At 41.5% G+C, this 16,765-nt stretch overlaps 1 protein-coding gene across 3 annotated transcripts in view; it reads left to right on the plus strand.

Moving 5' to 3' along the window:
• The window catches only part of RYR3 (ryanodine receptor 3), a 547,436-nt gene that overhangs the window by 279,884 nt on the left and 250,787 nt on the right, over positions 1-16,765 (plus strand). For all 3 annotated transcript variants that reach the window (XM_080659255.1, XM_080659256.1, XM_080659257.1), the window contains exons 13-16: positions 6,916-7,084; positions 8,713-8,848; positions 13,011-13,106; positions 14,848-14,966. In XM_080659255.1, coding sequence (XP_080515381.1) covers positions 6,916-7,084; positions 8,713-8,848; positions 13,011-13,106; positions 14,848-14,966 — 520 coding nt within the window. The remainder of the gene's footprint in view (positions 1-6,915; positions 7,085-8,712; positions 8,849-13,010; positions 13,107-14,847; positions 14,967-16,765) is intronic.

A 16,765-nucleotide genomic window follows, 5' to 3' on the forward strand; every position in this document is an offset into this window, starting at 1 on the left:
TTGAAGAAGTGGCATTAGAAGAAGTTTAAGTTTAAAAAATTTGGCTCTCAAGAGAAATTTCAATCGTTGTACTGTTGATATTTGGCTCTGTTGACTAATGAGTTTGCCTACCACTGGCTTAACCAAAAGTCACCAAGATTTTCTCCTTTTTTTTCCTGGAAGTTTTATAATTTTAGCTCATAATTTAGTTTTATAATTTTTAGGTCTATTATCCATTTTGAATCAAATTTTTTGTGTATGGTACAGTAAGGTAAGGTTTTAAATTCATCTTTTGAATGTGGATTGGGTGTATATCCAATATTGCCTCTGTATAGTTTGCTGAAAATGTATCCATCCACATCAAATTGCCTTAGCACCTTGGTCAAAAGTCAAGTGACCATAAATGTAAGAATTTATTTCAGAGCCTTCAGTTTTATTCCATTGTGTACCTGTATTATGCCAAATCAACACTGTCTTGATTAATGTAGCTTTATAGTAGTAAATATTAAAGTCAGGTAGAGTGAGTCCTCCAATTTTGTACTTTTCAAAATTATTTTGGCTCTTTGGGGTTCTTTTCATTCCCATATAAATTTTAGAGTAAAATTTTCAGTTTCTGCAGAAAAGCCTGCTGGGATTTTGATAGATATTGCATTTAATCTATAGATAAGTTTTGGGAGAACTTTTATCTTAATAATGAATCTTCCAATCCATAAACATAGAATGTCTCTCCATTCTTCTTCAATTCCTTTCAGAAGATATTATAGTTTTCAGAGTGTAAGTCTTACTCTTCTTTTTAAAACTTTATTCCAAAGTATTTTTGATGCCAATACTAATGGAATTGTTTTTTAAATTTTATTTCAGGTTGTTCATTGCTGGCATTTGTAAATACTAGTATATAGAAACTGAGTTTCTTGAAGATCAATCATGTATACTGTGACTTAATGAAAATTTTTTATTAATTCTAATGTGGGGGGTTCTGGCATGGGTATTTTAGAATTTTCTACATGCAGGATCATATCATAGGTGAATAAAGATTTTATTTTTTTTCTTTCTAATATAAATATAGATTTTCTTTCTTCCTTCCTTCCTTCCTTCTCTCCCTCCCTCCCTCCCTCCCTCCCTCCCTCCCTCCCTCCCTCCCTCCCTTCTTTCTTTCTTTCTTTCTTTCTTTCTTTCTTTCTTTCTTTCTTTCTTTCTTTCTTTCTTTCTTTCTTTCTTTCTTTCTATTGTGCCTGGCTAGAACATCCACTATAATCTTATCTAATAAAGAGGGAATATGCTAATTGAACCTCATGCCATCGCAAAGATGGCGGTGCCCACAGCCAATAAAGAGGGAATATGCTAATTGAATGCCACACCCTCAAAGATGGTGGCACCCACAGCCACAGATGGCAGTGCCAAGTCCCCTCAGCCCTGCCAGGGCGGCAGGAGTGCGCAAGGCTGGGCCTGCCCCCAGGTGGGCCCGGCCTTGCCGCGCCTGCCTCCAGAGTCCCCCAGTCCCCTCAGCCCCCCAGCTACCCAGGGCCAGCCTGAGGCACAGGCAAGTCTCAGATGGCGGCTGCCCAGCTGCCCACGGCCACCTGAGGCTCAGATAACCAGGGCCAGCCCAGGCTTGCGCTGCTGGCAGTGGCAGCAGCATAGGTATAATGGGGCATCGCCTTCTCCTGATTGCTGGGTCGCCTCCCACCCCAGAAGGCTCCCAGACTGTGAGAGGGGGCAGGCCGGGCTGAGGGACCCCCCCTCCAGTGCATGGATTTTCATGCACTGGGCTTCTAGTATTGAATAAAAGTGAAGAGAACAGACATCCTTGTTCTGTTCCTAATCTTAGTGGGAAACATTGTCTTTGTCCATTAAGTGTGATGTTAGCTATGGGGTTTGTGTAGATGCCCTTTAATCAAGCTGAGGAAGTTTTCTTCTATTCCTGGTTTGTTGAGAGGTTTTTGTTTTATTTGTGTGTTTTTTATCTCAAAAGAATGTTAGATTATGTCAGATTTTTTCATTGTCATTTGAGGTGATCATATGGTTTTGTCCTATATTAATAGTTTATTACATTAACTGGTTGAGAATGGAATATTGAAATATCTGTTATTTTTTTCAAACCTCAACTGTTTTTATTTTCTAAAGTAAGCAGTGATATATCAGTCTTTTCAAATGTTTCTTTTTGGAATGGCTTATAGAAAATGGCACCCTTTGTCCCAAAATATTTCAAGACTATAGCCTATGAAGTTTCTTAAAATAAGATAATAGATTTAGTAGGTCAAAACAATTTGAAAAATAAATGTACCCCAGCAGAAAGCCTTAAGACTTTTCAAGTTCTCAAAAATGCAACTCTACTATAGGTCTCGGAGGATGGCTGTTCAAGGGTAACACTTGCTGATACTTCCGGGTTGTCTGAGGTATGGCCATCATCACTGGTTGCCATACATCATTTCTTGTAGGTAAATAGTATTCATGTGATAGGCCGCCATCCACCCTGGATGCCTCTGAGCATTCCAGTAATAGGACTGAGAAGCAGCAGAATAGTACTCATTCCAAGCCCTGTAGTTAGTTCTCCAGTTCTCCTCGTAATCTGGATAGGAACAAGAAAAATCCACCTGGTACCTATCAGGATTTCCCTAGGGCAGGTTTTTCTGGTTCCTATCCAGATTCTTCCTGGGGCTCTGTCTGCGACCCATAGGTGGAGCGCTGAGGAGGGTTTCTGTGTCTCTGCTTAGCTTTATAGTTAGCACCCTCTTTATGCCTTGCCTTTGCCTGGGTTTCTAACTGTTATTATTGAATTGTCTATTTCTCCCTTAATTCTGTCCATTTTTGCTTCACATGTTTTGAGTTCAATTATTGGGCGCTTATGTTTATAATAGGTATATTTTCCTGATAAATTGAGTCATGTATAGTTAAAAAGTGTGTCTCTTTTTACTCTATGAACATTATTTTTCTTAAAGTATGACTTTTAGAGTGACTCCAAATGTTTTATATGCAGATTATTGTTACTATTTGGATGGTAGATCTTCTTCAATCCTTTTTACTTCCTATCTGTGTCTGTGAATCTACATGATATGTCTTATAGATAGCATACATTGGATTTTTTAATGTAGTTTGACAATGTTTTCCCTTTATTGGTGTGCATAATCTATTTATAGATAATGTAATTATTCAAAGGGTTGGATTTATGCCTGTTATTTGCTATGTGATTTTGGTCTCAGGTCTTTTTTGGTCCTCTGTCCCTCCTTTACTGCCTTCCTTTGTAGTAAATATTTTCTAGTGTTTCATTTTCATTCCTTTGTTGAGTTTTTGACTATTTTTTTAGTTATATTCTTTGTGGTTGCTCTAGGGAACTCACTGTGTATTTAACTTGAAACAAATTAATATAAACTTAACAAGTGAAATAAAGCAACTTTGCTTCAATATTGTTAATATTGCTATGCACATCACCTCTCCATGTGTTATAAGCCCAGCAGTACCGTTTTATAATTATTGTCTTATGCATTTGTTTTTTTTAATCAGTTATAAGAATAAAAGAGAAATACTAGTATACATATATGCATTTTTACATTTATACTATCTTTCATGGTATTTACCTACATACTTACCTTTACCAGTGCTCTCTCTTTCTTCATTTGATTCTAGTTACTGTCTGGTATCATTTCCTTTTAGTCTGAAGGACTTCCCTTAGTATTTCTTTTTCTTTTACAATGATTTCAGAGAGGAAGAAAGAGCGAGAGAGAGATAGAAAATCAATGATGAGAGAGAATTATTGATTGGCTGCCTCCTGCACGCCCCCTACTGGGGGTCAAGCCCAAAACCCGGGCATGTGCCCTAACTGGGAATCAAAGCATGACCTCCTGGTTCTTAGGTTGATGCTCAACCACTGAGCCACACCAGCCGGGCTTCCCTTCATATTTCTTATATGACAAGCCTGCTACCCATGTGGATTGGATAACACACTAAAGTTGAGGTAGTTTTAAGTTTGTCTAAGACTTTACTTTCTGCTTGTACAGAGAAGGCTGATGTTTAGCCACAGATGAATAGAGAGCTAGGTTCCTCTCTGGTCTTCCATTAGCATGTGGGTGGCCTTACACATGATCTGCCCTGACCTATTAGAATTTCTTTTCTTTAAAATGGGGAAGGCAAGGGAACAGCTTCAGGCTGAAACACCATAGATTCCCCCTGTTCTTACAAGGTTCATATTTTTAAATACATGCTTGTCAATTTGTGGTATGCCTTTGGTCAATTTCCAGAGTTCTAAAGGGTTATTTTGGATGATTTTTTTCCAATTTATCATTTTTTTGTGGGAGAGAAGATTTGCTGAACTCCTCACTCAGCTGTTCTGAAAGTTCCACCCTCAGTGGGGGAAACACTTGATTCTCCCAGCCACAGGATGTTTTAGAAGAACAGAAGACTAATGAAAAATAAACCAATGTGGCAGGGGTAGGGCTACAAAAGCCATAGTACTTGAATGTTGCAAGAGGTGGAGACTGAAAGATAAAAACACAAATTGGAACTACATTCTCCTCTCCCATCTCTTTTGAGAAGCCAACAGTACATGCTGTATACAAATGCAAACCAGAAGGAGGGGGTGGCCACCTGGGAGAGCACATTAAATTTAAACGAATAGGGAAGGAAAGAGGAAGAACAATGAAGAAGAAAAGGTTAAAGTTTTCTTGTGCTGTCTCCTCAGCCCCTGTCCAGTTGCTGGGAGCTGTCCAACAGGGCAGATGAGCAATGCGAGCGATGAGGGAGTCTCAGCAGTCCTGCTGATGAGGCAATAACTGTCCAGCTGACCTCTGAGCTTACATTTAGGAGGGAAACAATATATAAATGCGTTATGGCAATGCTGTGGCAGATATTCAGAATCACCTGAGATCTTACTTGAATTTAACAAAAGAAATCTTTGGCAAAGAGTGAGAATGTAGTGAGGCAGTGGCTGTAGAGAGTCGGAAAACATTGGGGTAAGAGAGGTGCCAATTATAGTCAGTTCCAAACTGAGATATCATCTTGTCCCTGTCCCCGCCCCCTGAACCCCAGTATCCTCCCCAGGATTCCAGAGTAGAATGTGAGCACCATTAAGCCACTCAGAGTTCATGTCTATTTTCACCACTGTCCCCAGTGCCAGGCATGTGGTCTGTGTTCTGTTTTGAAGCAAGGGAGGGATCTGCCTCAGTCCAGTGGAGGACGTTATATTGATCTTTTCTCAGACGAAGTGATCAGCGGTGAAAACCCACAAAACAAAATGTTAGACCCAGAAGGGCCCTGGCTAGCATAGAGTGTACCTGTCCTATTTTCCAGATGTGAAACTGAAGGACAAGAGGCCAGGAGGCACTCAAGCATGACACGGTTAATGGCAGTGACTATCACCAAGTTTTCCAACCCTTTGTGTAGTGCCCTTTAAAGCTAAAAATAAATAAATAAATAAAAAATGCCAACAAACCTCTCCTTTCCATCTTTTCTTAGCACTTGAAGAAAAACTGCTGACTTAACTGGCATCAGTGTCTTTAGTAAACTCAAAATGTGAGAGAGAGAGAGAGAGAGAGAGAGAGAGAGAGAGAGAGAGAGAGAGAATGAATTAAGGAAAATGTGTTCATCCCTTAACTGAATCTAGAATTGGAAAGTCATTTCTGATTGGGTTTTGTAATCCCAAACCTTCGCCTCATGTCCTCGTAATATTCTCTTCCCCGCAGTTTTTGCATGCAATAATATCCCAGATAATCATTCATAACTACTTCCTGAGCACCCACCGTGGGCCAGAGCACGCAGTGGTGAGAGTGCTTCTCTGTGCAGTCCACTGGTGTTGGGTGTTCTATCTTCACTGTATGCACCTGGCATTTTTTACACAAATTTGGAATTGTTGTCACCTTATCTCCTGAGTATTTTTCAGGATTGTTCAGTCTTTGCTTCAGGCCTAGAGAACAATCTTTTCTTCTCACGTGTCCAGATTAATATATAACCAATAAATGCAAAGAGAACTCATGAGAAATTGACCCAAGGTAAAGATCTGCCATTATTTACACATGCAATCCATTCTTAGTCCCTCAGGGCCAATGTTGCAGTTCCCTGGGGGCTGGGTCCGTTTCCCCAACGTCTTCATATCCTTTATTCTCAGAAGGACTCACCAATATACCCCGCAAGGGGAGGGGAAGGTGAGGGCTCATTTCACCCTTTGTGGACATTTGTGATCTCTCTGTGTTGACAAGATTAATTACAAGTCTTTTTGAAAAGTATGACTAACAGTGTCAGAGAGACCGACACATCCAGGGGGAGAATACAATGCAGAAAGGGAGATGGTGGGGGCAGCAAGGAGGGGGCATTGAGGCAGAGAGGAAGACTGTGGAGAAATGGTGGGGATGCTGAGAAAGAGAGGAGGGAGGAGATACAGAGGGAGGGCACACAGGAAGTCAGGGGAGAAAGAGACAGATACAGATTGAAGGAGATATCAGCAAATGCATGGGGGAAGCAGGTGAGTGCATGCATGCCCACAGAAACTTTAAATGAAAAGCACACCAATATCAAAAAGACACATGGAGAGAGACAGAGGGAAGACAAAGATCTAGGTGGCGAGGGAGTCCAGTGATGGAAACCCTCCCAGCCTTGTTTCACCTCTTCCAAGAAGAACATGTAATAGTGAAAAGGAACTACGGATTAAAAAGTTTATTATTTTTAAAGGTGTTTTTATTTTAAAAGGAAAGAGTGTGGCAGACAGTCAGGGGCCATTTTCCTTTATTTATAACATGGCTTTAAAATGGAATCAGAACATTCTCTTCTGTTACTCTGTTGGTTGGCAAATGTCAGTTTGCTGCCATGCATGCAGTGACTACCTTAGGAGACAGTGCCCTGTGCCAGAGGGGCGGGGGAGGTGGCACGTGGGAACCAGGACCTAGTGGTTGCTCCAAGGGTCCTACTGGAAGCCCAGTGCCTGAGCCGTGTCCATGTTGGGTTTTTTAGTGGGAACAATCGCACAGCTGCCCCCGTGACGCTGCCGATAGAAGAGGTCCTGCAGACCTTACGGGACTTGATCGCCTACTTCCAGCCCCCGGAGGAGGAGATGCAGCATGAAGACAAGCAGAACAAGCTCCGCTCGCTCAAAAACAGACAGAATCTTTTCAAGGAAGAGGTACGTCCAAAAAATTAAACGTCAAGATTCTCTTTGTGTCCACAGCTAACATACCCCCGGGACCGCAATTAGCTTTGTCTCCATGCTCGCACATGTTTATGAAGGAGACACAGAGCACAGAAAAAGAGGACACTGAGAAGGAAGGCTTCATGGGCAGCTGACCTTCCCTGTCCACCACCCCAGCTTATACCTCAGTGGACATGGTAATAATGCACATTGGCACATTCAAGCCAGGTTATATTTTAAAGTATCAGTGCACATGTGCATCCAAAGTCCATTTTCAGTAAATCTCAGCTATTAGACCATGGCATTGGCTGCAGGTCCTCAATTTTGGAAGATGTCAGAATTACATAGGAAACCTGTCTGAAAAATACAAATGCCCAGTTTCCATATTAGAAATGACTGAGGAGCTGGTCTGAAAGATACATGATGCTCAGTCTTAGATGGACCTTGAGCCTCTGAGTCCCTAGGGACGGGGCCTGGATATGAGGGAAACTCTAACTTGGGGCTCCAGGGGCCCTGGTCTGACTCCATCCCCGCCGTGCGTAACCTTAGACAAGTCAGTCACATGCCTTCTCTGAAAATGGACATGGCGATTTGGCACTAGCAGGCCAAATCTCTGTGTTGACAGGATTAATTACATACTCCTGCCGTGTCCTGCCTCATTCCCGGGGACAGAGCCTGTCCCTTGGGCATTTCCAAAGTTAGTGACATGGGATAGAGCTGCATGCTGCTCAGTCAGTCTATGGTCTAAGCAGAGTAGCTCTGGGGACATTAGACCTTATAGGCCACTGGAACTACAGCTCCTTAAGAACAGATGTTTTTTACCAGGTGGCAGAGTATTGTAATTTAGATGGAACAGTAGTTAAAAATACTCTTTCGGTCTTACTGTCTCTAAATCCCACTTTTCTTTTGGGGGATGGGTGCTGAGGAGAAGGAAGCAAGCATGGTTGTCTTGTGTAGCTGACTGGAATTTCTTGAACTTATTTGATATTTAAGAGAAAAAAGAGGTAGATCTGGCCAGTGTGGCTCAGTGATTGAGCATCTACCCATGAATCAGGAGGTCATGGTTTGATCCTGGTCAGGGCACTTGCCTGGGTTTTGGGCTTGATCCCCAGTAGGGGTGTGCAGGAAGCAGCCAATCAATGATTCTCTCTCATCATTGATGTTTCTATCACTCTCTCCCTCTCCCTTTTTCTCTCCAAAATCAATAAAAAATATATTTTAAAAGAAGAGAGAGAAAGAAAATTAAATAGTATATCCAGGGCTCTGAGTGAGTCAGTCATTTCGCACTGGGCACTGAGCAGGCATTTGTGAGACTCATTTATGCTCCCTCTTCCTCAACTCGCCCTTGGTTTGAGTTAAATGTGTGGGGCAGCCCTGTCAGAGGAGACTGCTGACTCACTCCCCAAATGGATGCTATTTAGGTCTCTGAGGCATAGAAATGAATATTTTGTTTTTAGGAGGGAAAAAAAACAAAACCCAAGCTGGCAGCATATGAAGGCCCATTTGCATATTAGTGTTATTAGCCTTAAAACCTGCATGTTATGGGAGGAGTAAGAACAAAATAGAAGGGGTCCACTTCCTTCATCAGGAATTTTTGCCTTTCCCCCCACTTGCTGTCACAGGGAATGTTGGCCCTGGTGTTAACGTGCATTGATCGCTTAAATATCTACAACAGCGTAGCACACTTCGCAGGGATCGCAAGGGAGGAGAGTGGCATGGCCTGGAAAGAAATTCTGAACCTCCTGTACAAATTGCTGGGTAAGTGCACACACAGCCCTCTCCCGGGAAGATTTCCAAGGGTGGTTTCCATGGGATTTCCACTGGACAAACCAAGATTGTCATTTGACTTCATTCTTTGGAAGCCTTTCATTAACCATTTGATTCTAACCCAGCCATTTATTCCATTAACTAGTAGCTTACTGTATTTTCTAAACTGAGAGCAAAAAATCAGTAGCAAGTGAAACAGATGGTGATCAATTTTGCCAGAACTACCTGTGAAACCCTTGGCAGCCACTTAACATTCTCTGAACCTCAGCTCCTCATCTTTAATATGAGGTGTCTCCAGTTCTACACTTCTGACACCTCCGCTTTAACGATGGTCACTCCCTTAAACCTGGTGACCTTTCACTGTTGGCTTATTGATCAGTCATGATTCTTACTGCTTTGGCCTGTTCCTAATTTCACTTCAGTGGGAAAATAAAGGTGGTAAGGATGTTTCAGCACCCAGACTTTCTTCTCACAACACTGAGTGTGTGGTCATGTTCTGGTGCTTGCTATATCCAGTACCCCCATAGGAGCCCAAACTTCCAGGCAGTGGGAGGAGGACAGCGGACAACAGTACTGGCCTCTGCAAAGAGGTGGCCACCAGTAGTTGCTCAGATATGGTGACAAGGCAGCATTTTAGGGTTTTTCTCTGCCGTGTCTCTCTCATTAAAGGAAGTCCATAGAAAGTTGAAAGGGAGCCAGAGAGGAGTCCAGAAAAATCAGGTTAGACCCATTCTCCATATCAAGGATCAGGCTGATGCACTGGGATCATGGGCTCAATTGAGCAAGGAGAGGCTAGGAGGCTGTGTTACAGGAACATAGTGGCTGGGCCTGTGCACTTCAGTTCTGACAGCTGGGAGGAAACTGGAGGAAAGATGCCCTCCACCTCTTACTGTTTGGCTCCACTTGGCTCCAAATAGTTGAAAACAGGCATACAGTTTGCATTCACAAAAGATGGGCTCTGTAGTCTGTGGAATGAAATGGTTAATGAGGGGAAATTAAATATGCTGGGACAGAATTAGCCCAGAATGGAGACTTCCTCCTAGAAACCATGACATTGTTGATACTCGAAGTGGAACAAAGAAAGAAGATCTGAATGACAAAGAGAAAAAGGATGAAGAAGAAACTCCTGCCAAGCATTAAGATTTTCTGAGATCCTAGCACTTGGGAAAGCTTGATCTGCCTCTCACAGAGGGAGGGTCAAATGTAAATATCTGTGTTTCCCGATGGTCTTAGGCAACCCTGCTAGCAGTTCTCAACCTGTGGGTCGCGACCCACAGGTTGAGAACCGCTGCTGTAGAGCCTAAGACCAACGGAAAACACAGATATTTACATTACAATTCATTAACAGTAGCAAAATTAAAGTTATGAAATAGCAACGAAAATAATTTTATGATTGGGGGTCACAACAACATGAGGAACTGTATTAAAGGGTTGCGGCATTAGAAAGGTTGAGAACCACTGCCATAGATGGAGGGGTTTTCTTTGGTCATGGAATGTTTTTAAATTGTGGTAAACTGTACATGATATACAACCATCAATACCATCCATTTCCGGAATCTTTTCATCTTCCCAAACAGAAAACTCTGTATCATTAAACCATAACTCCACTTTCTTCTGTATCCCTACTCCCCGGAAACTACCATTCTACTTTCTGTCTTTAGGATTTTGACTATTTGTCCTTTTGTGATTGGCTTGTTTTATTAGCATAATGTCTTCCAGCTTCACCCATGTTGTAGTGTGTCAGGATTTCCTTCCTTTTTTAAGGCAGAATAGTATTTTACTGTACGTATAGACCACATTTTATGTGTCCGTTCATCTGTGGGTAAGCAGTTGCTATGAACATGTATGTGCCAAGTTTCAGTCTCTGTTTTCAATTCTGTTGGTATATACCTAAAAGTGGAATTGCTGGATCATGTGGAATTCTATATTTACCTTTTTGAGGAGCAGGTAAACTTTCCCACAATGGCTATACTGTTTTATATCCCCACCAGCAATGTCTGAGTGAGCCAGTTCATTGGCATCCTCGCATTTGGTGTTGTCACTATTTTTATTTTAGCTATTTTGATAGGTGTGTGGTGATACCTCATTGAGGTTTTAATTTGCAATTTCCTATGGCTGATGATGATGAACTTCTTTTCATATGCTTACTTACCCTCTGTGTATTTCCTTCAATTGGGTATTTTTTTTTTACTGTTGAATTTTGCAAGTTCTTTATGTATTTTGAATACTAGTCCTTTGTCCTACATAGTCATGTGCTGCATAACTACATTTTGGTCAATGATGGACAGCATATACAACAGTGATCCCATAAGACTATAATAGAGCTGAAAAATTCCTATTGCCTGATGATGTCATAGCTTAATCACTTCATAGTACTCGTATTTGTTGTGATGCTGGTGTAAACAAGCCTACTGCGCTTGTTCTATAAGAGTATAGCACATACAAACATGTGTAGGTGATACTTGATAATGATAATTGACTATGTACTTATCATACTATACTGTTTATTGTTGTTTTAGAGAGTGTACTCTTTCTACTTATTAAATAAAAAAAATTCTGTAAAACAAAAATGTATTAGGCTGATTGGACTGCCATGGTACTGTGTGACCTTGTAAAGTCTCTTCCAACTCTAATATTTTGTAATGATACAGCTCAAACTCAGTAATAATTATCACAACAAGAGTAGCTAACATTTCCTGGGCTCTGTGTGCCAGATACTAGAATATCTCTTATCCTCAGAGCAACACTTTGAGGTGTGGATACTACTATTATTCCCTTTTTATTGATCAAGAAACTGGTGCTCAGAAACACACAAGGTCATACATGTTGCAAATGGTGGAACTGTGGCTTGAGCCTGGGCAGACTGCCTCCCTGAGCTTAAGCTGACCTGAAAAGAAGGTTAGGAGCTCAGAACTAATTCTGACCTCCACTACCTGCAGATATAAAGCAGAGGTCCTGAGGCAGACCTTTCCTTATCCAAATACCTTACACGCATTTGTAAAAGCCCAGTCTTTGAAAATCAAGAGCATCAAAATCAAGCTACTAGGAACCAGTCAGTTTACATGGACTTGTTCCAGAGTTGCATCTGCAGTTGGCTTATAGAAGGAAGGTTATTTCTTGCTCTAGATTTGGTGAAAATCTAATGACAGCATATTTCTCCCTCCATTAGCAATACCATCTATCATTGCTTCTCAAATATGAGCAGGCATCACAATAGGGTGGAGGGCTGGTTAAAACACAGATGTCGGGCCCCATTCCCAGAGTTTCTGATTCAGTGGATCTGGGACAAAAGCAGAGAATTTGCATTTCTAACAAGTTCTCAGATGACACTTTCTGATTCAAGAGACCACACTTTGAGAACCATTGTCCTATATTCATGTGTTCTATATATTTTAGAGTTTCATGTTTAATTGTTACTTATCTAGTAGTTTTACCAACCTATCCAGCTGTGTTTATTTGGCCTCTTTTAGCACTGAAAAATATTAAATCTCTAGCTAGGTTTAAGAAAACATTGCTAGGCCCTAACTGGTTTGGCTTAGTGGATAGAGCATTGGCCTGTGGACTAAAGGGTCCTGGGTTTGATTCCGGTCAAGGGCATGTATCCTGGTTGCGGGCACATCCCCAGTAGGGGGTGTGCAGGAGGCAGCTGGTTGATGTTTCTCTCTCATCAATGTTTCTGGCCCTCTATCCCTCTCCCTTCCTCTCTGTAAAAAATCAATAAAATATATTTTTTTAAAAAAAAGAAAACATTGCTAGGAATTGAGTTCTTAAACAAATAACCAAGCAGATAGTGTTTTTTTGTTTGTTTGTTTGTTTTTGCTTATCATCATGTGAAGTAATTTTATTGGCTTGTGTGTTTATTACCTCTTTGTCCTACTTCATGAATGCAGGAACTCTGCTGTTATGTTCCCATTGCTTTATTCCCAGCAACTAGACAGGTGCCTGGTACATAGCAGATTCTCTGGAAGTATTTGAGTAAATGCTAGATTTATACTCTTCTAAATATAGAAACTGGATTGTATCAAAGGGCTAGGGAGGGGAAGATCATCATTCACTTCCTTTTAGTTGCTAAGTAGCTGAAATATATTTAACAGCTTTCCAAGTTCTTATGTCCATCATTGTGTCCTTTAACCAAACGTTTCCTTGTTCACAGCTGCCCTCATCCGTGGAAACAGAAACAATTGTGCTCAATTCTCCAATAACCTTGATTGGCTCATCAGCAAATTGGACAGACTAGAATCTTCCTCAGGTAACACTTGACAGGACACCAAAGGAGAGGGTGACCTTTTTTTTTTTATTATTTCTGTAAAAAAAGAAAACAATGTTAAATCTTTGAACAATGCTCTGTCCACTGGATTGCAATCAAATAATTACTTCAACAACAACAAAAAGAGCTAAATCTTCCTGACACCCCTATAACTTTAACAATTCTAACCTGATCCCAAGTCTGTCCTCTTCTGTTTCATGTTTCACTCTGTGTCTTCGTCTTTATCCCCTAGATTCTTTCATCGCCCCCTACCAGGGTCATGATCTCCTGCTTAGACTCTCTCTTTCTTTGGGTTTCTAAATGCTCTCTGGACATGGTCCTCCTAACAATTTGGGGTAGAAGCAGGACTGAAAAATGACTGTGGAATAAGAGGAAATGATGATTCTCCCACACCTGAGTCACCCTTGATTTCATATCTAGAGCCCTTCATGACTCATAGAGAATTTGAGCCAAGAGAGTAGTCACTGTTGGTAAGTGGCCAAGTGACCAGCCTCAGCAGTTGGCTTCCTCAGAGATTAATGGACATGACAGGTGTGGGCCCCTCTCTGGGAAGCTGAAAGGTTTGGATGCTTTTTCAGTGTCTAGAGGAGACAGGAGCTTGGACAAGACAGACCAAGGGAAGGTTCTCCCAAGATCATCTAACTACACGTCTTTCAAACCTGTTTTCTTCAGTATCTCTTAGACATGGGCCACACTACATTTCAGGGCAATTTATGAAAACCCTGGGTGGAAAAAAAACAGAATGACGAGGAATTTTCTCAATAAACCCAAGGAAGATACTAGCTAACTTCTTCCCTTGAGTTATTTTTGTTTAGTTTTATTTTTTAAAATCTTTATTGTTGAAAGTATTACATATGTCACCCTCTTTCCTACAATGACCTTTCTAGCCCTCCCTCATCCCCCTCCCCCAGACCTTCACCGCTCTATTGTCTGTATCCATTGGGTATGCATATATGCACACAAGTTCTTTGGTTGATGTATTCTTACCCACCTACCCTCCCCCACCTTCCCTTGAATTTTTATCATGGTTTTGCCCTTATAGATGCCAGGCTGTTGGAGCACCAGTTAGTTTTTCTTAAGCCTCCACTTAACACAAAAAGCCTTTTCAGTGTTCCAAGAAAAGGGAGCAAAGCCAAATAGTATTTTTTAGTGAGCTTATAAAATAAAAATAATTTCTGGGCTGATTCCTAGATAAACTCTTATTTGAGGAACACTTCAAATATTGTCCATCCCTCCCCCTTTGCCCCCTACCCTGTCCCCCCAGACCTTCACCACATTACTGTCTATACCCATGGGCTATGCATGTCTGCATAAATATTCTTTGTCTAAATTACTTGAATGACCTTTAGAATTTATAGTAACCTGGGCATCTGCTTTTCTATTTTTAAATTAACTATTTCTTGGTTTGATCAAAGTAAGAATTCCAATGTACAGCTGCTCTTATATATTTTGACACAGAAGTGTTGTGCCTTTGCCCAGGAAAGGGGAAATGGGGTTGGTGCTGAATAAAATTCAACGCTAATTCCAAACTGGTTGGCCCTCAGAGGTTCCTGAAGTCTACATGAGATGACTGCATCTTTCTTCTGGCTGGAAATATTTAATAGATTTAGAGAATTGATGATATTCTGTCCCCTCAGGATGGTCTTTTCATTCTCAGGTTTCAAAATTATGGCCAGGTCGGTAATTTACTTAATGTCCAAATGTTTTTGTGGCATTCACATAGGCATCTTGGAAGTGTTGCACTGCATCCTGATTGAAAGCCCAGAAGCCTTAAACCTGATAGCAGAGGGCCACATCAAGTCCATCATCTCCCTGCTGGATAAGCACGGACGGAACCACAAGGTGGGTGATTGATTTTACCTGGCTTTTCCCTTCCTGCCACTTAATATCCATTGGGTGTTATTGAGGCTGTGTTGCCTGCTCTCTTTCCTGGCTTTAATTAAAAAAAATAAAAAATTGGGAAACAGGTTCTGAAAGACCCTTCCTTGCCTGGGAGATACTACAAGCCAGACAATCATAATGGATCTTAGATGATCTCCATTTCCAAGTCTTGCTCATCATCATTAGCCCTTAACATACAGCAGACTATGTGAGGCACTTGGCTAGAGTCCATACAAAGCCATCTAGGATGCACTCCCATCCTAGGGTCTAGGAGCTTAACAGTATAACAGCTAATACCAGCTGTATGAAGAAAATATACAAAAATCAGATACAAATAATGTAGAAAGTCTTGTTATTAAATGAAATTGGCTTTACCATGAGTCAGACCAAGTGAAATAAATAAATCCACATGAGCCAGCAAGAGGACTAAAGCTGTGGGTCTCTCCCTTTGATACAAAACAGCTGTGTGACTTTAGGCCTCAGTTATTTCATCTGTAAAATAAGGTGGAATGCTACATCAATTTTTTTGAGGTCTCTTCATGTCCTAACCTTTATTTTTATGGACTTACTAGAGGCCTGTTGCAGGAAGATTCCTGCAAGAATAGGGCTTCCTGGGGCTGTCTCCGCTGCCCCACCTGCTTCCCTCCCTTCTCCGCCACCCTGCCTGCTTCCCTCCCTTCTCCGCCACCCTGCCTGCTTCCCTCCCTTCTCTGCCACCCCACCTGCTTTCCTCCCTTCTCCACCGCCCCGCTTGCTTCTCCACAGCTTCACTCCCTTCTGCAGTGCTTGGCTTCCTTCTACACTGTCTTCAGTCTTCACTCTGCACTTGGATATTAAATTAACCACTATCTTGGTTGGGTTAATTTGCATACTTGCTCCTGATTGGCTGGTGGGTGTGGCTTGTGGGCATAGCGGAGGTATGGTCGATTTGCATGTTTCTCTTTTATTAGATAGGATAGGATATGTCTAAAGACACAATGATCTTTGAGGAAAGTCTATTAAAATACATTTTACCCTGATGCTTCAGCATATTCCCCTCATACATGAAGGTTGCTACACTGACTATTTAGGCAGGTACTCCAAGATTGAGGAAGTGTATTTCAAAAGCAGATGGCATGACTGGACATGGGGGACAACAGCTGGGATCCTGCAGAGTGGAGGGAATTCAACTTGATATATTTTGTTGGCCATCATTTAGGGGCACTTCACATTTAAGACATACCTGAGGGGGCCCAGGAGAATGAGCCTCTGCAGCATTGCTTGGATGATATGTATCATCCTTAGGAAGTAAAAAAGCCAGGGTCCTTAGCATCTGTGAAATTGCTTGGCAAAGACTAGAAAGAAATATGAGGGGTCTGTAATTGCTTTCCCAAATGTGGTAAATCAAAAGCAGGCATAAGGTTCCAACTGCAGTCCAGCTTCTCGGTGTCCCAACATGTTTCTTCCCACCTGCAAAATGTAATGAGAATAATTGATAAGTACCTGAGTAACACATTGTCTGAGCCATGAGCTATGCGCAGATGTCAAAGGAGCCTTAGACAGGAAAGCTGTTGTCATGTCATGGTCCCCAGGGCTTCTTTGTGACCACACTGCATAATGCATTTCATAAAACCAGTTTGTGAGAGCATCTTTTAGCCAAAAACCACAAAGCATTAATGGATGTCACTTGGCAGCAGGTTGATGACTATTCTGCCCATTCTACAGTTGAATAAGTTGAGGCTGAAGTGCTTTACTATAAATCCATACCTGGTCTTATATGT

The sequence above is a fragment of the Plecotus auritus genome (genome assembly GCF_963455305.1).
Source record: "Plecotus auritus genome assembly, chromosome: 1".
Taxonomy (NCBI): Eukaryota; Metazoa; Chordata; class Mammalia; order Chiroptera; family Vespertilionidae; genus Plecotus; species Plecotus auritus.